The 22,563-nt window shown below is 39.2% G+C and overlaps 1 protein-coding gene across 13 annotated transcripts in view; it reads left to right on the forward strand.

Annotated features, from left to right (window-relative positions):
- The window catches only part of LOC139456210 (neurofibromin-like), a 97,685-nt gene that overhangs the window by 46,861 nt on the left and 28,261 nt on the right, over positions 1-22,563 (forward strand). For 8 of the 13 annotated variants that reach the window (XM_071237772.1, XM_071237776.1, XM_071237778.1 and 5 more), the window contains 7 exons: positions 73-251; positions 1,209-1,301; positions 6,623-6,759; positions 9,833-10,007; positions 11,069-11,215; positions 15,388-15,444; positions 20,707-20,799. In XM_071237772.1, coding sequence (XP_071093873.1) covers positions 73-251; positions 1,209-1,301; positions 6,623-6,759; positions 9,833-10,007; positions 11,069-11,215; positions 15,388-15,444; positions 20,707-20,799 — 881 coding nt within the window. Of the gene's footprint in view, positions 1-72; positions 252-1,208; positions 1,302-4,816; positions 4,942-6,622; positions 6,760-9,832; positions 10,008-11,068; positions 11,216-15,387; positions 15,445-20,706; positions 20,800-22,563 lie in introns of all 13 variants that reach the window. The other 5 variants (XM_071237779.1, XM_071237780.1, XM_071237784.1 and 2 more) reach the window with 3 other exon arrangements.

Raw genomic sequence — 22,563 nt, forward strand, 5'->3', positions numbered from 1 at the left:
TTGACGGGTGTTGTGCGGTAACCAATGACCATCTTTCTAAGACACTATATCACTTCCAAGGCCTGCTTCCAGGTGGAGATAGCAGACTGCATGCAGACACTGTTCCGGGGGAACAGTCTGGCCAGCAAGATCATGGCGTACTGTTTCCGCTTCTACGGCCAGGGCTACCTCCGCGAGCTGCTGCAGCCTCTCATCATGGACATGTTCCTAATGGACAGGGACAACTGCTCGTATGAGATCGACCCAGCCAGGTAAGGACAACTGCTCGTATGACATCGACCCAGTCAGGTAGGGATAACTGCTCTTATGAGATTGACCCAGCCAGGTAGGGACAACTGCTCGTATGAGATCGACCGAGCCAGGTAGGGACAACTGCTTATATGAGATCGACCCAGCCAGGTAGGGACAACTGCTCGTAAAATATTGATGGAGCCAGGTAGGGACAACTACTGCTCATAAAAGATCGATGGAGCCAGGTAGGGACAACTGCTTGTATGAGATCGACCCAGCCAGGTAGGGACAACTGCTTGTATGAGATCGACCCAGCCAGGTAGGGACAACTGCTTGTATGAGATCGACCCAGCCAGGTAGGGACAACTGCTACTATGAGATCGACCCAGCCAGGTAGGGACAACATCAGGCCTCTGTGGCTAGCTTTGTTGTTGCCAATGTGCTTCTGTTGACCATGTGATATATTATTATTTTTCATTGGTTTTCAAATTTTGTTGACCCTGTGATGATGTGAAGTCTCCCTTTTTATTTTTTTTTATTATATTGGTATCAGATTCTGTTGACCCTGAAATAATGTGCACGTAATAAACTCATGCAAACTTATGTATTCCTCACAAATGAAGTTCGTTACCCAAATGAAGGGTAGCTTCAACACAGACAAGACAATATAGCTGAAAAAAACATGTAATATTTTTCATGATCCCCCTCTCTATAATAAGTGAGCAGTCCATAAATAATGTTCAAATTTAAATATTTCGTTGTTGAAAAAATAGAAGTCATTTTTTTCATGGCGACCACCCCCCAACTTCATGGTCGTGATAAATTTTGACAATCCTCCAACTTTTTCTATCTGTTACTTTCGAATCTCACCAACCCCCCTCCCCAATAATAAACAACCAATCCCTTAAGTCTCCATGAATGCAAAACATGTTGAATTCAATTCTTCAGTCCAAAACAATTACCGTTTGTTATTCTAGATTGGAACCAGGGGAGAACATTGACGAGAACAAAAAGAACTTGTTGGACATGACGCTGAAAGTGTTCAGCGCCATTGTGGGCTCCGCGCAGAGGTGAGACTGTGATTGAGTCTTTAAGTCCAGAACTGGGCTGCAACGTGAAATATACTACTCAAAAGAAGTAAAGGATCACCTGATTCTTTCATATTACTATAGTTTATCTGTCGTGCCATGACATATTAACTATAGTAATATGAAAGAATCATGTGGTCCTATTTTCTTTTGACTAGTATAAAATGACATTGTGTTGAAATAACGATATTTCACTATGGACAGGGATGAATAATTACAGAGTTTGTATCAGATAAAACCGAGCTCTTTGTTTTGCTGCCAATGTTGCTCTAAAAGTTGGATTCCACGTACAAACACTGTTCCCATTGATTTGACTGCGTAAGGATGAAGAAAAACATGACCTGTGATAGCATCTTCCCGATGCAAGGGAGTTAACTGACTTTATTATAAAAGTCCAGTTTCCACCCTTGCCGAAAAAGGCTGGAATTATGGAGTTATATTTTGGCTGCACTATCACGTCTACGCATAGTCCAATCAAAATTGTGTAACGAAATCGGCATCCGATTCGTAAACTGCTGTGCAGATTTCGGTCGATTGCAGGATTTGCAAAGCATGTGTACAACCAACTCGGCGTCAACATATTTTTTCCAAAGAAATTCCAGCCCTCCTCGGTAGGGTGGAAACTGGACTTTTGCAGTTACCTCCCTTGCCTCGGGAAGATGCAGTGTTTGAGATGGACTTCATGTGAAAAAGACAGTCAGGAAGTGATGATCCTAGCTGGTGAAATTGTGCGGTTCTTCCAATCCACCAATAGTGGTTTTTTTGGGTTGAAAAAAAGAGACATTTTGGAGAAATGGTGCACAAATCCTGAAGAAACAACAAAATCGTAAGCATGTTAATAATGCATCCTTGCATCATTATACTGTTTGTATCCTGTGTTTTACACTGGGAGGGTGACGAAGGTGTCAGGCATTGTGATGGAGCTTGTTTCAGAATGTGCCAAAATGCACACTGCTCATTGAATTGAATAAATTCAATTGGAGTGTATTGACGAATGTTTTGTTTTTAATGCATGTTATGTTTATCTTTTTTCTGTCATGGGAATCATCCATTGCAGCATCTAGGGGATATTTTGCATTTGATTGGAATTGCTGCAGCAATGCTGTGATTAATCCTGCACCATGACTGGAATCTATGTATTTTATGAAAACAATACCAATCTAGATTTTTGTAAAAGTCTAGCCAGCTCTATTCCACATATGAAATCAGCATCAGTAAAATTAATTGTTTCCATTTTGGAGGAGAGAAATGTATCATCTAATATAAGATTTCATAGACTGTCTGTTAGTTTCTGCTGTGGCGCTTGACTCCAGGAATGAGCTCTCGACTTGGTGCTCCGTCTTGCACAGAAATAGACTTGGATGGTGTTCTACATGAGTTATAACCTGTACCATTGTTGAAATAAACAGAAATAGGATTTTAGAACCTTTTTAGTTTGGACCCTGTTATTGCAGAAACATGTCTTTTGGGTTGGTTACTGTCAGGAACATGTTAAAATCAAGGACATCACCATGGTTATTCAGTAACAGTGAGTGAGTGAATATTGTTTTCAGTTGCATCAGCTCTGTTGCAGCTGTGTTAGTCTACAGTAACCGGGATTCAATAATCTTCTCCAGTCTTTTTTTCAGCCAGATTGAGAAGATGTAAATGTATAGGACATATCAGTTAAGAACCTGGGCATTCCGGGTTAGAATTGGTACCTGGCAACCTATGCTGGTCGCAAGCGTCGACTAATGGGATCGGGTGACCTGATTGATGGATGTCATTGTATCCCAATTGTGTAGATCAATGCTCATGATGTCAATCACTGGATTGTCTGGTCCAGACTCGATTATTTACAGACCGCCGTCATATAGCTGGAATATTGCTGAGTGCGGCGTTAAACAACAAACGAACAAAAGAAGTTAAAAAACGCCTAATGTTTTCATATGACTATAGCTGATCTGTCATGGCCATGAAAGATTAACTACAGTCATATGAAAAAATCGGATCTTCTTGAACTTGTTTTGAGCAGTATATATTAGATATGAAAATGAAACTACAAGTCCTCATTTGCAGCGTGTTCATGTGATGACATCATGACATCAACATCATGACCATGCATGATAACTGTGAAGTAATGACTTCCTTCGCGAACAGGGGCGGTCGGGTAGCCTAGTGGTTAAAGCGTTCACTCGTCACGCAGAAGACCCAGGTTCAATTCCCGACATGGGTACAATGTGTGAAGCCAATTTCAGTGATCCATTCATATAATTTTCATCACTATTTTGCCTTTCGTTCCAATGGAATCTGTTATGGCGGATAATCGAGACTTATTATTCTCAGATGTTGATATTTTATATTTGCAATATGAATATTTACAGTGTGTATTTCAATGTTATCATTGTCACGTTGTACATATTTTCCATGCATGTCAGATTATGACACTGTACAGATAGTCATGTGTTAAATAACATGTGTTTTAAGGTGACATATATATTATTTGAAGAAAAGGTAGATTTTCATTTTTATTGTTTTAATCCTATTTCATTTTTGTTTGCTTTTAAAATTTCAATTTGCATGAAGTCCTACGGTTGCAGTTTATAATGTATTAAACTGGTTTGAGCTGGAATTTCGTACAAGATTATCAAATGCAAATTAAGGATGGGAAGAAAATATGGCAGTGTTGTCTGGCTACTGTAAATCTGGAAATTAATTCATCTGCAAATTAATACGACTGCTGACCCCTAGCCAAAATTGTGACTCAATATCGATGCAACTCCCCCCCCACTCCTTACCTTAATCCAATCAAATAGCACCCCTTACTATCTCTGAGTAGAGCACTTTCGTAAAAACAATAAACAGTGTTTTCCTTAAAAAAAACCACAGTGTATATGTTTACTCTGTTGACTGGCATTATTGAAGTTCAAAGGCACTAAAATAAATGAACCAACAACAGTTCACTGATTGGTATGCAAAGGTGTCAACAAGCTTGGCACGAGTGGGTAGAACTCTTCACCCCAGCAGAGATAACTCACCGGATGCCCATTGTGTAATTCCTATTCTTTGAATGACATTGTTATATACTTGTTACAACTACTGCTCAATAAACCGTGTTTATGTTTATTTCCGCTATCCAAAGTGTCCTGTGAGGCGTCTTATTGATGATAGTCATTTGGAAACATAAATGCAGAGTTAATTAATGCGAGCAAAGACCACTCACATTTTTCACATTTAATTCTTGCTCGCGTTAATTTTAAGATTAACAGTATTTGAAATTGCGGTATTACAAGATAAATGCGAATTCAGATTGATCCCCCGAAAATAGCCACGTGGGTAAGGAAACTGACGTCACAGCAGTACAAACTTGATTCCGATTGAATACTGTTGCAGTATGTGGTGTTGGTGTTTGAAATTGCAGCATCATCTAAACCAGCGTTCTATCTGCCCTCTGTATTTGAATATAGTGAGTGACAAGTGTTTATGGTTGTGATAACATGCATGTCAATTGTTTCCAGATTCCCTCCCAAACTTCGGACAATGTGCCATTGTCTTGGTCAGGTCATCGGATTCCGATTTCCGCAGGACATGATCACTGCAACAGGAACTGTTATATTTCTCCGATTTTACAACCCAGTATTAGGTAACTGTCATACGTCCTGGTCATGTGACCATGTCATGTGACCACGCCCTGACATGGAATATTGTAGACCATGTATGCTGCTTTATTCTTCTATCATTCATAACTCACTGTGGTCATGAATCGTCCTCACATCACGTGTGTTCAGAGACCATGAGGAGTGTCGTTACTTGTTTGAAACCTCAACTTTTATGACAAACTTCTTATGCATATTGAAACCTCTAGTTATAATACAAACTTATAAATATTTGAGACCTCTAATTTTAATACAAACATGTTATGTATATTTGAAACCTCTACTTATTATACAAACTTATAAATATTTGAGACCTCTACTTTTATGACAAACTTCTCATGCATTTTTGAAACCTCTAGTTATGACACAGACTTAAATTTATTTGAGACCTCTGCTTATAATACAAACTTATCATACGTATTTGACACCTACTTATACATGTAATACAAATTTCTGCATATATATTTAGTTCCTAAGATGAACTTGCATAGTGGGCCATAACTATTCTTTAGAAGAAAAATATATAATTAGCTGATACTTTAAGCTATTTTATTCTATAATGTTTATGATTTTGTACACTCACTCATTTATTTGTAATTAATTTTATAAAAAAAAATATGATTTAGTTTTTCTTTTCAAATGCCACTGAAAATGGAAACATTTTGTCTGAATACATGTAGCCCAAGTACGACATGAAGTCAAAGAGTTTTTTCTTTCAATTTTCAAATGTGTTTTTCATAACCAATTAAATTAGTTACCAGAACATTTGAATTAAGGGGACAGAATAAATTTGAAAGTGTTTATGTATCATATCATTATTTGGTCAAGTGAGATATGATGATGTCACTTGGTCTTTGAACACACAGCCTACATAGTGCCCCTCTCTCCCCTAGTCACAGTCAGCCGATACTTCCCGCCGCTGTAAGTAGGGCTCCTCACAGGGTAGTAGGGGTGTGGCAGAGAGTGGAGCACAACCTGAAGCACAGTATAGGTCAGGGTCTCCAGGTACAAGTCCAAGTCAGCCTACCTAAATGTCTCTCTTGGTCCAGTCTCTGGTAGACTTAAGACTAAGCTCAAAGTTAATTCTGGCTTGTTGACCAAATTGTTGCCTCTTATCTTTTTGGAAGTACTTTTTCAGATTGTTATTTTAACTTCATTGAATTAAGTACGGAAATTTTTGAGACATAAAGTTTGATATTTTTGGTTATATTTTTTTCAGTTCGGGAACCTAAAACATTATTGATGAATGTAAAGAATTTTCATTGATAAATTCTTGTTTTACCCATTAGCTGATAAGATGTCAGAATTTATGACATATGTGTCCACTTTCCCTTGCCTCTGTTGCTCGAATCCACACCCGGCCACGCCCACCTACGCATGCCTGCTTGCAGCGATACTATCAACCATCGTGTTCTAACAGCCCCATCCTGCTTGCATCTCTTGGAATGAATGATTGGCACTTGATTATCCATTTGATTTAATATGTGCTTTGTTCACGTGATGTGTTTACTAATTTGTTACATGCCCAGCTGACCATGTGAATAACTTTCAGTGTACATCCAGGTTCCTTTGTCTCCAGTGCTGTGGTGGCTAGCTCCACGTGTTGTCACAGGTGGCGCTGTGTGGGAGAGCTAAGGGAAGTAACTCTGCTGTCTGTTGCTCATGCAGGTTTCCACCTAAACTCCGGAGCATGTGCCATTGCCTGTACCAGGTGGTGACCCAGCGTTTCCAACAAAGTAGTGCGGAGGCAGTGTGGACAGTGATTGGGACAGTAATATTCCTACGCTTCATCAACCCTGCAATAGGTAACTCCACACACTGCAGGGGCACCTGCCTCAACCCTGTTAGGAGTTTGCTGATATTGTCTTGTGATTGGTTGGTGGGTTTGATTGGATTCCTTTGGTTCTCTGTCGACGTGTTGCTGTTGAATAGATGTGCATGAAAATCACTTCGGAATAATGTAAACCATTTTCAGTTCAGGGCTGTTTTAAAGGTGCCTTAGCCATCTAGAGATCATGTCATGAAACAGTAAGAGGCTTACATCGTCCAGCTATTTCCACCATTGCAGGGTTTTAACCCATAGATAAGTCCTTGCGCAAGTGTTTTTGAACAATCTTCTGAGATGCTTCTGGTCAAAGGGACTGGAGTAAAGTCTTCATGAATTGTCAACAAAACCTGAATTAAAGTGAAAATAAGGACTTGTATGTAGTTTTATTTGGTTTACGAATCCAACCCCAAAAGAATCCCTGAATTTAGAAAATAAAATAATGAAACCTTTTGACAACAACTAATATTTTCCAACTTTAACCATTAAGTGAACTGAAAAAAAACCACAGTATTTTATCAACCTTGGTTGGAAGCAATAGTGAAAAATATGTATCAAATTCTTTATTCTGACAAATGAACAGTAAATTTTCTTTGGGTATTGTTTCATGATCAGACTTCCATGATGGTTTGACTTTAGAGTTTGTTTTCCATTCGTTCCTGGCAGTGCTAATCTGAAACTCGGAAATTGTTTTGTTTTGTTTTTTTACCACCTGCTCTGCATTTTAGACCAATTTTTTGTGAACCAACTAATAAGACATAATTAGCCTGTGCAGTAGAAAATCTCCCTACCTTTCGTTACCAAGCGATTTGTTTAACAGGCCACCATGACTGATGGCTTTCATCTTTTTAGATACTACAGTTAAAGCCCTATTTAAAGTGGTTAATGATTGGCATTTGTATTACAAAAACACAGGTTATGTTCAACTTTACTCGAATAATTTAAGATTATTTATGTTTAGAGACATGTTCAGTCAGGATGTAGTTAACACACTGGTGTTAAATGCAGATTTTTCAAAGTCATGTGATATTTTAGGTCCTCAAGCCTTTCGGTATGCATCAATGATGGCCTTTATCATGAACTTAGGTTTTATGATTATTTTTGTGGTGTCATTTGCTTCACTCAGTATGAACACTAAATTGTATCAAAGATTTCATAGCTTTACAACAATTTGCAGTTAATGGACGAAAATATATAACGACTGATTAGGATTTGATGACATAAATTTCACAATAGTGTATTAAAATTGTACACAAAGAAATGTATTGTTTAAATGTTGCCCATAAGGTGTACATATTAGTAATTTGATATTGTTACTTTTTATTTATACTACTCAAAAAATGTTAAAGAACATCCGATTTTTTCATTTGACTTTAGTTGATCTGTCATGGCAACAGATGAACTATAATAACACGTAAAAAATTAGGTGTTCCTTAACTTCTTTTGAGTAGTATATGTGTGTTGTAGATATGACGTGTAGCTAGGAAATGTAGGTGTCTTGTTTGTTTGAAGGAAAGTTGCATGTTTGAGACAATAGAGTGAAAGCCCAGGTTAGTGCTTAGATCTGCATGCATGCAACAGAGAATAGTTGATACCAGTGATAGCTGCCATATGTGATATGTGTCGTATTGCATGTCATTGGAAGCATGGCAAGTCATGCATGTCAGTATGTATTTATATTCGTGAAAAGACAACTGTTCAGACAAAGTCATAACAACTTAAGTCATTTTGGGGGGCACCTGATTTAGGTTTTGCCTGTAGCTGTTTTTGAGGTTTGTTGATAAGGTTTTGCATCCGTAGCCATACTGTGATGTATGCTTTTGTTGTGAAGTGTATAGTAATTGTGCAACTAAAATGTGTTGGATGTTCTTTGTGGATGGTCGAGATTGTATTTGTTTTTCAAAGGGGTTATTTTGAAATATCTTCTTTCCAAGTGAAATTGGTACTGTTGATTTCCTCCTGGACAAAGGTAAATTGGTAACATTGAGGCTGATTGTGGTGACTGGCCAACTAATGCCACTGTTCTAATCTTCTAGTAAGGCTGCACTTACCCTTGAAGCCACACAGCTGCTTGTGCAAAATCAAAACCATTCATCATCCATGAGCACTAACACTCATTTTGTGTGGAGTCTGTAAATATGGCAGCCTTTCCGATAATGCTGAGAATATGATATTAGATTACTGTAAAACAATATATGCTCCTCAGTAACCATGGTAACGAATAATTCCAGAATCCTCCAACTGACTATTAATATAACTCATTGTTCTTTGTCAGTTTGGTGATTTGGGGTTCTAGTTAGAATAGGCTTCTCCAAATAACCCCAAATCCTGTTTCAAAGATATGTTTTGAATAAGTTGGTTCAGGAGGAACAATGATTCATCATAATTTGCTGCATTTTGAAGTTTTTAAGGTACATTTTCAATAAGTTTTAGTTGTAAATTTTTAAATATTATTTTTGTGCTGATAGTGACAGTAAATGAGTTTTTATCTGGGTTAGAATAGGTCTTCAGCCACCCATGCTTGCTGTAAAATGCGATTATGTTGTCGTAAGAGGCGACTAATTGGATCAGATGGTCAGGCTTGCTGACTTCGTTTTTGCATTTCATTGTATCCCAATTACGTGGAGAGATGCTCATGATGTCAATCACTGGATTGTCTGATACAGATTTGATTATCTACAGACCGCCGTCATATAGCTGGAATATTGCTGAGTGCGGTGATAAACAACATACAAAACCCCCAAAACTCACAAACGTTGTCATTCTGAGAACATTTTTAGTTATTTCAAGTTATACAACCAGTGATTTTCTTGAGAAAAATTTGTATTGAACATTTTCATTATTTTATCAACTTTTGCTGGAATGTCCTCTATGACGTTTTGAAATTTATAAATAAAATCTGAGGACATTTTTTATGACAGTCCAAAATCACAAAAAATGAACTTAATTGAAACCCTGCAATACAACCCCAAGTGATTCAGACCTGAATATAGCCGAGACTTTGTTTAGACTCCTCATGTAACTGGAAGGTGTGATGAACGTGTTGTTTGTAGTTTCACCGTACGAGTCTGGCATCGTGGAGGAGGAGCCGACGATGCGCATCAAGCGCGGACTCACGCTGATGTGCAAGATCATGCAGAACATTGCCAACCACCTGCTCTTTACCAAGGAGCAGCATATGACAGCCTTCAATGAATTCCTCAAGTCCAACTTTGAGGCTGGCAGAAAGTAAGCAGGGTGGTTTTCTAAATAGTTCATCATGACATGTTCCCCTTTTTTAAATACTTCATTGGTTTATGTACACTAGAGCCGTGAAGATTCCAGGGTAGAATAGGTGTTCAGCAACCCATGCTTGTCGTAAAAGGCGACTTTGCTTGTCGGAAAAGGCGTCTAACGGGATCGGTAGCTCAGGCTCGCTGACTTGGTTGATGCATGTCATCGATCCCAATTGCGTGGATCGATGCTCATGATGATCACTGGATTGTCTGGTCCAGACTGGATTATTTACAGACTGCTGCATATAGCTGGAATATTGTTGAGTGCAGCGTTAAACAACACACAAACCAATTATGTACACTATGTTACTTATCAGGTGTGAACACGGTTGTCAGTTATTTGTAACCAACCAATCAAGCCACTGCCTTGTTTCAGTGAGAGGAAACTTGTGACTGCTCTGACCAATGAGAGCTCAGATTACGTTGACAGTATTGTTTGGGCAGTATTAGCAATTATTATATAATCCAAAGATTTCTGTCATTCATTGGCCAACAAGGTCTGATAATTTACGGTATTGACTTGACTTATTAAAAATAGAATGGGAATTACCACTGGTGAATTACCTGGAATATCACTTCCAAAATACCAGGAATACAGCTTCTGAATTACACTGAATACCTCTTCTGAATTACCTGGAATAACACTTCCGAATTACCTGGAATACCACTTCCGAATTACCTGGAATACAATTTCCAAATTACTTGGAATACAACTTTTGAATTATTTACAGACCGCCGTCATATAGTTGGAATATTGCTGAATGGGGTGTTAAACAACATACAAAACACAAACAAACTGTTAACTTTGAACAACTGGCAGGCCCTTCGGGTTATATACTCCCCAGGGAGCTGAGAATGAAAATCAAGTTCAAACTGATCGAGTGACCAGGGTAATAATGAGGTCATGGTCTAAGAGCATTTGAGCAGGTATTGATTGGAAAGTGCTCTATTTGATTTGTAATATAATAATGTATAATATAATGTATTGAAATATTTTGGACATTGCTGTTTTAGATTTTTTACGGAGATTGCATCAGACTGCGAGACGCTTGATGCAGGGAACCACAGTTTGTCTTTCATCAACGATGCAAATGTCATTGCGTTACATCGGTTACTGTGGAATAACCAAGAGAAAATCGGGGATTACCTTTCCAGCAGCAGGTGTGTAGAGTTACCTCCCTTGAGAAGTGTCACTGTTTCAACATTGTGGTGATATTTAACATGATTGTATGTTGAAGTTTGTCATCACTGTGTGTGTTCTCATTGGACTGTACCAAATGGGTAGCGTATTATATATATATATATCAGTTATTGTTATAGTTGATTTTTGCAGTAAAAACAAATTTAACTTTTTGAGAGAAACTGGAAAACTAAACTCTCCCCCTGTTGTGCTTCTTCCCGAGGCAAGCGTGACCACTAGCATATATCAAAGCCTAGTTTCTACCTTTGCTACATCAAGGCCACTTTTCTTGGCTCGACCCCGGCGCCACCTCGTGTAGATCACGAGTTGTGCCCCTTGTAATGAAAACACGATATTCAATCAGATTGCTGTCCTTATCTTGTATAGCTTCACAAAACATGGCGACTACCAAGTCGCTCAGACAATGAAAACATTCACAATTTTATCTCTGACACAAAAACATAAGCAATCAAGGGGGTGGGTTCAAAAGATGAAAAAGACATATTCCAGCATTAAATCACTTTCAAACGAAGGTGTAACATTCGTAGATTTTGATTTTGTGAAACGTGCTCTGATTGGACTGTTGATATGTGTGATAGTCCAATCATATTTAGCACAGGAAAGAGGGCTTGATGTGGCAAGGGTGGAAAAATGGCTGATGAAAAGCCTAGTTGACGCTCTTGCCTCGGGAAGATGACTGTCGAGAAGGACTACATTGTCAGACGAAGTTATTATCGTTTTGAGTTTTGGTTTAGGAACAAAAATATCAATTCACTGTAGGATTTTGTTTCTTTGCTTCTACAGAATATTTTCTGTTCCAAATTACATGGGTTTCATGAAACAAAATTGATGAAAAGAAATCGTGTAGGGTCTTTTAGTACTAATACTGGCTTAGAGTAGTCTTTATAACAATAACACTTTGTCTGAGGAATGAGATGTCAGTTCGTGTTCCATGTTCTTGTTGTGTAACTTTGGATATCAACCTTGACTATTCAGTGTATTGTGTCTCCATTTTAGCTAGCTATCTTTGTAATCACCCAGGATCAATTTGCCACTGAAGCTTCGTTCTGAGGATCCAGGTTAGAACTGATCTTCAGTAACACATCCTTGTCGTAAGAGGCGACTAACGGGATCGGATGGTCAGGCTGCCTGACTTGGTTGATGCCTGTCATTGTATCCCAATTACGTAGATCGATGCTCGTGATGATCACTGGATTGTCTGGCCCAGACATTATTATATATAGACCGCTGTCATTTAGCTGGAATATTGCTGAGCATGGCGTATTCAACAAACAACTGGGAAGTCCTGATAGGATAAGTGAGGGTCCTGATGGGTTTTAATTCTTAACGTAAAACACCCTTCAAACACTATCGTAAACGTATCTTTTTTTTATCGTAATTGCTTATCTAAAATACCAAAAAATAACTGCTTAACGAAAATAAATAATTTACTGCTTATCGTAAAATTATTAAAATGGTCAAAAACAGTCTGTCTTCAAGACCCAGATGCTTCGCCACAGAAAGCAGGCTGCGCAACTGACGCAGGGGACCAGTGTAGAATGTTTAGCGATTTGAGATTTTACCAGGTATTAAAAATATGAATTGTCAGGATGAAACGAAAGCAGAATTAAAAATCCCATGTCCCTCCATGGCCGATTTAGGAATTTTTCGCGACGATTTTATTGAAAAAGAAGAAAAATTACTGCTTAATGAAAAAGTACCCTAAATTTTACTGCTTACTGCTTATGGGACCCACCCATCAGGACCCTCATAAGGGCCCCTTCCAACTCTCTGAATACACAGCTTCTGTAAGATCATTTATAAGTCTTGTTCTGAAGAGGCATTTGATTGGTTGTTGATTCCATGCTCATGAGCGCCAGACATTTAGTGCCATGTTGGTGATGAGAGGGAGGGATGGATGGAAATGGTGAGCCATTTCAGAACAAACTCTGGCTGTGAATGGGTCCAGGGTATATAACAATAAAAAGGAGATAACATACACTGGGTAATTGGGGGAGTTGAATATAGGCTTGTTTTGTAAATCCATTTTATTTAGAAACTGAACATGTGTTGGTACAACATGCATGGTGTATGAATGTGATGTGGTAAATATGCAACTCCTGTTTAAATATGAATATAGATATCATTCTTTTCAATTTGGGGATGAAAAAGATTTTTTTTTAAAACTTGCTTTTCAGTTGAAAGGATGTTCATTAAGATTAAACATTTCTTGTTTTATGTGCAAACATTTATTGGAAATGTGGATGTTCAGCATTATTCAGATGAATAGAAGTATCAAGTGAATAAATTCTAGATCTTAGATGTTTTGGTTTTCTAAAGATCACCAAAATGTGCCAATCTCATTGAAATCAGATCTTAGTGCTCGCAACACAAAGATCTGAAGACATCCCATTACAGGTCATGTCAGAACGAGCTTTTGCAAACTTTGACCCAACAATGAAGTGACTAACAAGAAGTTGACATTAGCCAACCAGAAAGCAGAATTCTGAAGCTTTACAGCACTAGTATCAAAATGACAAGTTCTGTTCCAAATATCGATTCAAAATTTGAAAAGTGAATGAATGAAAATTCTGTAATGTCTAATAGATGGCTGAGATGTTATGGCAGGGGCTGTGAAAAGTCTCTTGTTTCAATTGTTTATCCCATTGAAGCGAGAGACAGACGATGATTTTGAAGGAATCCGTCGTACAGCCCGTAACTGTCATTTCGGAATAAGCCATGTTAACCTTCTCAAAGCAGCATGATTAAAAAAATGTTCTGACTGTCACTGTACCAGTCTGGCAAGCGACACTTTGATTGGTCAGATGAAATGGGGTTCTGACGTTTCCCATAATGGATGTCCTCAGATCTTCGCTTAGCGGCAGATCTACTTTTAATGAGATTGATAAATCTGCTGAAAGAGCGGTAGTGTAAGTTTTACTCCGGTTACAGATATGTGTTAGTGTATTTGTTGTTTACCTATGAATATGGATAATGATTTGTTGGGACATCACAGCTTGTTAGGGATGTTTCCTGTTGCATGGAACCCTGCTATTCTTGCATGACACTTGGCAATCCTTTTCATTTTTGAGCATAGGGGTAAAAAAATTGTTTGGTAAAATATTTTCACTTCCGATATTTGTGATGAAAATTAATGTAAAAAAAGTTATAGAGGATGTTCAGATGATTTAAGAAACTTATGTTTAAAATTGAAATTTTTTTTTTTGGAAAATGTAAATATATATTTTAATTTTGGATAATAAATATTTGATAACATACACTACTGTACACTGTATCAAAATATTCAATTTTGAATCTGTTCGATGTGAAATTGTTCCTTATTTTCCATTAAGGCTTTACAAAGATTTTGGGCCCCCAGGATGTAATTTACAATTTGTTTTTTTGTTTGAAAAGACATACTCCTAACATCATCAATTTGTCTTGAAGTAGAACAAAGACCTCTCATGATGGTGATGGATGCAGATTTTAAATGTCTTGGGAACCAAGAATAGAATTTTGAAGGAAGTCCAGCATGCAAGCACGCTGTGGTTTTATATGTGCATGATGTCTATGTCTGTTTTCTGTGTGCAGAGTTAGGGCCTTGAGTGTTTGTGTACTATTAACAAATCACAATGAAGTCAGATGCTACTTGTCAGAAAACCACTGTTGAGTTAGTTTTATGTTCTAGCATCAGTCCTGTGGACACCACTAGAATCTCCATTCGTTACGTACCTGTGTTCATGGTGTACAATGTCGTGGTAGCATGTTTACATATTTTGCTGTCGTGCAAAGTATCATAAATGTGACCTATATTTTGATAACAATCATAATAATTTTTACATTTTTATATCCAAGTTTAAAAATTGAAATCATTACTATTAATCATCCATGTTCTTCAACAACCAGTATCAATAAGATCAATTTGATCAAATTTTCTCTACATGATCAAGTGGCAGTTGAAATTTTGAAAGTTTTCATCTCATCAACATTTTATAGTTTAACATTATGTGTGATCTACCCAATTTTGCCGGTTCATCTAGAGTTGCAGCAGCATCATTGCATCATGTACTACATCCAGGATGTTTGTTTCCGTCACTAGCCATCTGTAAGCTTTCTCCAGCGGCCATTTTGAAAGTGTAACTATCTGTTGTAGTCTGGAGGTTCACACGGAGAATTACGTATGTGAGGCTGGGGACGGCCCGGCTCGCCTGTATGTATGCTAACATCATCTTGCTCTAACCCCTGCCTTCCTCTCAGCCTAGCCCCTTTCACTGCCTTTGTGTACCTGGCCATCTGTTAAAGTGCTGACTGTTGCGTTGTACCTGCTCCTGATATTAACCTGGGCCCTGTTCCACAAAGAAGGGTTAGAAATGAATTTATTTTCATTTATTTTTCAAAGTGATCTGGTCCGGAGTTGTTATTTACCTATTGGTAAAAGTGGTAGTCCACAAGGAAATGTCACTTGTCCTTCCAATATTTTACTCATACTTACCGGCATGTTCATTTCAAACCCTTCAAGGTGTTCGTGGTGATAAACTATTGTAGCTCTTTTGATTAACATTGACTTATAGCTGTATTACAGCTACGAACACTTTGTGGATTGGGGCCCTAATATTCAAGTAGTAAGAATTCATAGGTGTACGTCATGGTTTGGAAAATGTTACAATATCCTTTTTCAGTGTCCAAAATGTATGATTAAAGTCCAGGTGTCCTTGTCATGACACTTTAAATTACAGATTTAGTGGGCCCTGAGAAATTTGTTTGTGAGCAGTAAAACCACAAGGACCCAATAACCCCCCTTGTCTAACTCTGTGAGTGGAAAGTTTGAATTTTCAGTTTGATCATGTTGATTGCCTCTGGTATTTCTACAAGTATTAAATTTCCAAGAATGGAAATATGATAATCTTTAAGAATCATGTTTGATCAGTCAGGTCTCTTAGACTGCCTCCGTGCTCTCGTGGTAGAGCGTCCGCCTGGAGAGCGGAAGGTTGGGGGTTCCATCTCCTTCCGCGTCTTACCAAAGGATGTTGAAAGATGGTACTTGTTGTTTCCCTGCCTGGCGCTCTGCATTAAGGGGCTAAAACAAGGACTGGTCAGCTCAGTCAGTAAACTGTGTCTGAGTGGGGTATTCATGTTAAACTGTGGCATGGTACCTCAGTGGCCTAGCACTATAAACTCGGCACTGGTCCCGTACCTAGTAACCCCCCCCTCCCATATGCATGCACGTTGCTTTATAAGTGCAATAATCTTGGACGCAACGTTAAACCCCTCTTCGTCTCACCTCACCTAGTATAGTAACTACTCCACTGAGAACATAAGACAACAAAATGAACGAGGGCTTGTGCAAAGAAAGTCTGTGACTTTAGCCACTAAATTTATTTTGGTCTGGTATGCTTTGCTGATAAAGTCCATTCATTAACACTAAAATCTACTGAAAATGATGTCATGAGACAAATTCAGACCAGCAGACTCACACGTTTTTGGAACAGGTCGCAAAAATCTTGATAATTTTCATAGAATGTGTTATTGTAAACAACTTGAATTTATATTCAGCACAGTGCTGACTGTATGTATGACTAGTTTTGGGGGAAACACTTTGGTAATTGTTGAGCCTAGGACAAAGGCTTGGAGGGGCAGAGTGCATGTTCCCTGTAGTCGTGCATCCTGACCCTGGACTCACTGGGATGTAACCAGGCATCTAAGCATACGTAGAAGTATATCATATTTTACCCCAAATTGTTACCAACCCATTTGTTTATCTGCCTAATGTCAACGTGACCTATTTGTGCTGACCTATGTGATAGAGCTTTAAAGAGCTTTTAGCTTTGAGTTTGGTGTTAACATCGCTTTGAACAATATTCCAGTTATATATCCTGACATGTCAGCTTTGGAGGAAAGCCCGAAGTGATGCAGGTCTTAGACGTTTACCACTTTGGTGAAACCCAAAGGCACGGGTATGGTGCTGACAAACCTCGAAACTTTATTGATGTGAACCCGGGATTCGAACCCACAATCAAAGGTTTCTGGCATGTCCAAGGGATGCAACTCTTCACATAAGGCTGACACACCGTGATGTAACTGGAATACTGTTTAAAGCGGCATTAAACCCAACTCACTCTCTCACTCGGATTGTGCAGGTGATAACATGACAGCAGCAGTTGTATACAATGTTATGATAGTGAGGAGTCATTCAGTTTTGGAAGGAACCATTCTGGACAATGATGGAGGCATAGGCAACACAGTCATCTGCAGAGATGCGTCCCTTAGTCGTGCCAGAATCTAATGATCGTATGTTGAAATTCCAGGTTTTTCTTTTATCGTTTTTATTTTGTCAGCACCACTCTCATGAGTTTCACAAAAGTCTTTGAATGGCCTTTAGAAGTGAAACACACAAGGAGAGAATTTATGGATGTCAACTTCTTCATTATGAAGAACACAATGTTTTGGAGTATATACTTATTCCTTCATCAGGTGAATAAATTCTATGAAGCAGAGTTTTATATGTACCTGTAAGATCAAATGTCTCTAGCTAATCACCTATCAATTAGCTGTTGGCTTCCCTTGTTAAGTTTCCACCTTTGTAATGTTATTACTTTTGTTGTTCTTACAGGTACATATATATGTTCTCTGCATTTATTTACCTGATGAAGGAGTAAGTATATACTCAGAAACGTTGTGTGCCTCATAATAAAGAAGTTGACATAAAAAGCAGCGAATTGCAGCTCCTTAGACGACTGGGCCACTTGGCCCTAGGGGTATTTTCAGAACCTGCTGCACCCTGGGCTTTCCTCCCACATCAACAGACCTGTGAAGATCTGGGTTAGAATTGATCTTCAGCAACCCGCGCTTGTCATTAGAGGCGACTAACAGGATTGTGTGGTCAGGCTTGCTGACTTGGTTGATGCATGCTCATGATGTCAATAGCAGGATTGTCTTGTCCAGACACGATTATATAACGACTGCCGACATATAACCGGAATATTGCTGAGTGCGGCGTCAAGCAACAAACAAAACGAAAACAAAAACAAAATCACATGTCAAGCTTACCTGGCTTGATATTACAAATGTATCGTTCACAGCAGCGTTAAGTCCAACCCACTCACTGTGGACAATGCCAAACTAGAAAGGAGGTCTGGTTCTGTGTTATAGTTATGGTGTGGACTATTGCTCACTTTCTTCGGAGCTAGAACTGAGCAAAGGTTCAGCCAGCTGGGATGGGGCCATGAGCAACAAATACTTTTCAGTCACATTTCGTCTACTTGAGGATCATTCCAGAAAGAAATGCTGACATTAGACGTTCGACTGAGACTCATGTTCCCAGGCAAGTGTGTCCACCAGCCTATATCAAATCCTAGTTTCTACAAGACTTTGATAAAAAGGCTAGTGGACTAACACTCTTGCCTCGGGAAGATATCTGAGACTTGACAGAATTTACTTTGAATTGGAAAGAAACTGGTGATTTTGAGACCCTCTGAAGTTCCTGGCGTGCTTGTTGTTCCTGTGGAGCTACTCTCTCTCTCACTTCATTACCCCTACAGCTGTTGTGTGCTTCTCACTCTCCTCTGCATGTGTGTAGGACTCAGAATTACGGCTCGTCTCTAATCCATGGCAGTTTGGCTAATACATGGCAGAAATATACAATATGCAAATATACTCATTGTCATATGACTTCAAGAAGATGTCAGTTCCTGCATGTCATTCCTTCTATGATGTCATTTCCAATATGACATCATGCCCTTTATGACATCATACGCTGACATCATGCCCTCTATGACATCATGCACTCTGACATCATGCCCTTTACGACATCATTCCATCTATGACATCATTCTCTCTCTGACAACATTCCCACTATGACATAATTCTTTCTGACACCATTCACACTATGACATCATTCCTACTATGACATCATGCTCTCTATGACATCATTCCCACTTTGATGTCAAGTCCTCTATGACATCGTTCACTCTATGACATTGTTCCCTCTATGACATCATTCCCACTATGACATTCTCTCTGACATCATTCCCACTATGACATCATTCTCTCTGACATAACTCCCACTATGACATCATTCCCACTATGACATCATTCTCACTATGACATCATTCCCACTATGATTTCGTGCCCTCTTTGACATCGTTGCCTCTATGACATCATTTTCTCTGTGACAACATTCCCACTGTGACATCAATCTCCCTATGACAACATTCCTATTATGAAATCATTTCCATTATGACATCAAACTCTATGACATCATTCCGTCTATGACATTACCACTTTGACAACATGCCTTCTGTGACATCAAACTCTCTGTAACAAAATTCCCACTATGACAACATTCCCTCTATGACATCATTCTCTCTACGACAACATTCCCTCTATGACATCATTCCCTCTATGACATCAAACTCTCTATGACGACATTCCCACTATGATGTTGTGCCCTTTATGACATCGTTCCCGCTTTGACATTGTTCCGTCTATGACAACATTCCCACTATGACAACATTCTCCCTGTGACATCATACTTAATATGACAACATTCTTTCTATGACATCATTCTCTCTATGACAACATTCCCACTATGACATCATTCCCACTATGACATCATTCCATCTTTGACATGCCCAGTATGATGTAATTTCTTTTGTGACATCATTCTCTCAATGACATCCTTCCGTCTGTGACATCCTTCCCACTATTATATCATTTCTTCTATGATGTCATTTCCACTATGACATGACTCCCTGCATGACATCATGCCCTCTGTACCATCATTCCCATATTAACCTTACTCCCACAAGATATGATAGAGGGGATGACATCATAGTGATGCACCATTATCAAGGGAAGCAGCATCGGTTTTCTGGTTCAGATTCTATCTTGTTTCTCCTATTCTACCTTAAACTTGTCACCTTAACTCTCGCTTAATATTTTAGAGTTAAGAAGTCGATATATATACAACGTACGTCTTCATCATTCATCAGGATTGTAGCCATGCAAATAAGTTCTGCCAAATATGAAAAAAATGTTCCAAATTCTGAGAATCCCCTGTGGATCCGAGTCCTTCGTAGATCTGAGTCTTTCACACCTGATCTAGCACTCCTCAGTGTAGTTTGCATATAGCCCTAGTCTCGACAGTAGCCTGTGTCTAGTTGCCCTGATTTAGTCCAGTAACCACTTTAGTTTGCAATTCAAAGTACCATCATGCTTTTATATTTTAGTTTGACACTGTTAAGAATTTGAAGTGATAATAATTTCCTATTCAGGGAGCATTTGGATGTCTGTAGTAGAAGACACCTGTTCTCTCAGTCTCCGAGACAGTTAATCAGTATTGATCAATTTGAACAAAAAGATATCAGTGATGCCAATTAGAGACTTTGATGTCAAATTGGAGCCATTGTTGTAGATTGCTGTGAGTGAGACATACAAACCCAAATGCTCCCTGAGTTAGACAAGTTTATTTCAGGGATCACAAGGCTGTGGGAAGACGACCATTTGACAAAATGGCAACACTGTTGGCGTATCTGGGCCCCCCAGAGCATCGGCCCCTAGACTCTCAGTGAGTGAACTGTCTCCTTTGTAACAATGTTTCCTCCAAATAATGTCAAGTGCCAGCATATTGAGTGTATGCAGGGTGGATACCAGATTTTTAGATGTGGTACACATGACCATATCACCATAATGTATGATAAGTAGGGTGTTTGGGTGTCGTGTGGGTGGGTTTGGATGTCGTGTGGGTTTGGGTGTCGTGTGGGTGGGTTTGGGTGTTGTGTGGGTTTGGGTGTCGTGTGGGTGGGTTTGGGTGTCGTGTGGGTGGGTTTGTATGTCGTGTGGGTGGGTTTGGGTGTCATGTGGGTTTGGATGTCACGGTTGGTCTTCTCTCTCCTTCATGTGTCTGAGAAGTGTCAGCAACACTTCAAAATCAGGTTTTACATCCATGAATCTAAGTTAAGTTGGAAACCCAATACTATTCCAAGGAGACGGTGTGAAGCTCATTTCTCGTGTACCCCCCTCCTGCGATATGGCTGGAATATTGCTGCATACAATGTCAAAGATCATTCACTCTGGTGCCACCCGTGACGATCCGGGATAGAATTGGTCTTCAGCAAACCATGCTTGTCAGAAGAGGCGACTATCGGGATTGGGTGGACAGGCTCGCTGACTTGGTTGATGCATGTCATCAGATTCCAATTGCGTAGATCGATGTTCATGATATCAATCACTTGATTATTTACAGACCGTTGTCATGTAGCTGGAATATTGCTGAGTTAAACAACAAACAAACAAACCGACACTCAGGTGCCATCATATCCATATGGCATTGATGAATGCTGACACACCTTTCTGCCACTGGTGTACTAGCAATGCAGAAGACCCTCATTTCCTCTTGAAGACCTGGGCTCACTTGCACAAATTTATCTTAGTGCTAAGACTATCGTAAGCCTATGTTAAAGTATGGGAGTTATGATCATCTTAGCGCTAAGATAGCTTTGTGCAAGTGGACCCAGAACAGTAGTGTTGTTACAGGGAAATAGAACTGTTCGCTAGATGTGTTTCTGCAGGTTTGGGATCTAGCTTGCTTCTCATTGCTTATGTAGCCCACATCTTAACATTAGTTATCAAACAGTCCCCATGTCTCACAGAAAACTAAATAGAGTCATTATATCATCATCATCATCATCCTCATCATCATCATCATCATCATCCTCATCCTCCTCCTCCATACACCTGTGGGGATTCCAGTGCCCACATGCACAAACCGCTCTTAGCGCTAAGACTGTCGTAAGCCATGTTAAAGTATGGGAGTTTCGATCATCTTAGCACTAAGATCACTTTGTACAAGGGGGTCCAGGTAAGAACACAGGTCCCCAGTAACCTATGCTTGTCGTTGAAGGCGATCGGGTGGCCGGGCTCTGTGGCTTGGTTGATTGCATGTCATTGTATCTCTTTGTTGTGTGGATCGATGCTCATGATACCAATCACTGCATTGTCTGGTCCAGACTCGATTATTTACAGACGATCTATAGCAGATATATTGTGGAGTACAACCAAACAACAAACAACAATCTTTGAGGTTTTAGTAGGCTAGGAGATAAAGTGTTCATCATGGCAAAGTCTTGGGTTGGATTCTGCCACACTAGTAATGTGTGAAGCCGATTATTGGTGTTGCCATCCATGATATGGCTGGAACATGGCTGAAAGTGTTATAAAACTCAGTTTATTTCATAGTGTTAATAAGGAAGTGAACACACACCAATTTTCTTTGTATGTTCTCGTAGACAATATATTGATGTGTGGTCGCAGGGATGAACGTTACATTAAT

This window comes from Haliotis cracherodii, unplaced genomic scaffold (assembly GCF_022045235.1).
Source record: "Haliotis cracherodii isolate W230 unplaced genomic scaffold, xgHalCrac1.p SCAF_11, whole genome shotgun sequence".
In the NCBI taxonomy this organism is placed as follows: Eukaryota; Metazoa; Mollusca; class Gastropoda; order Lepetellida; family Haliotidae; genus Haliotis; species Haliotis cracherodii.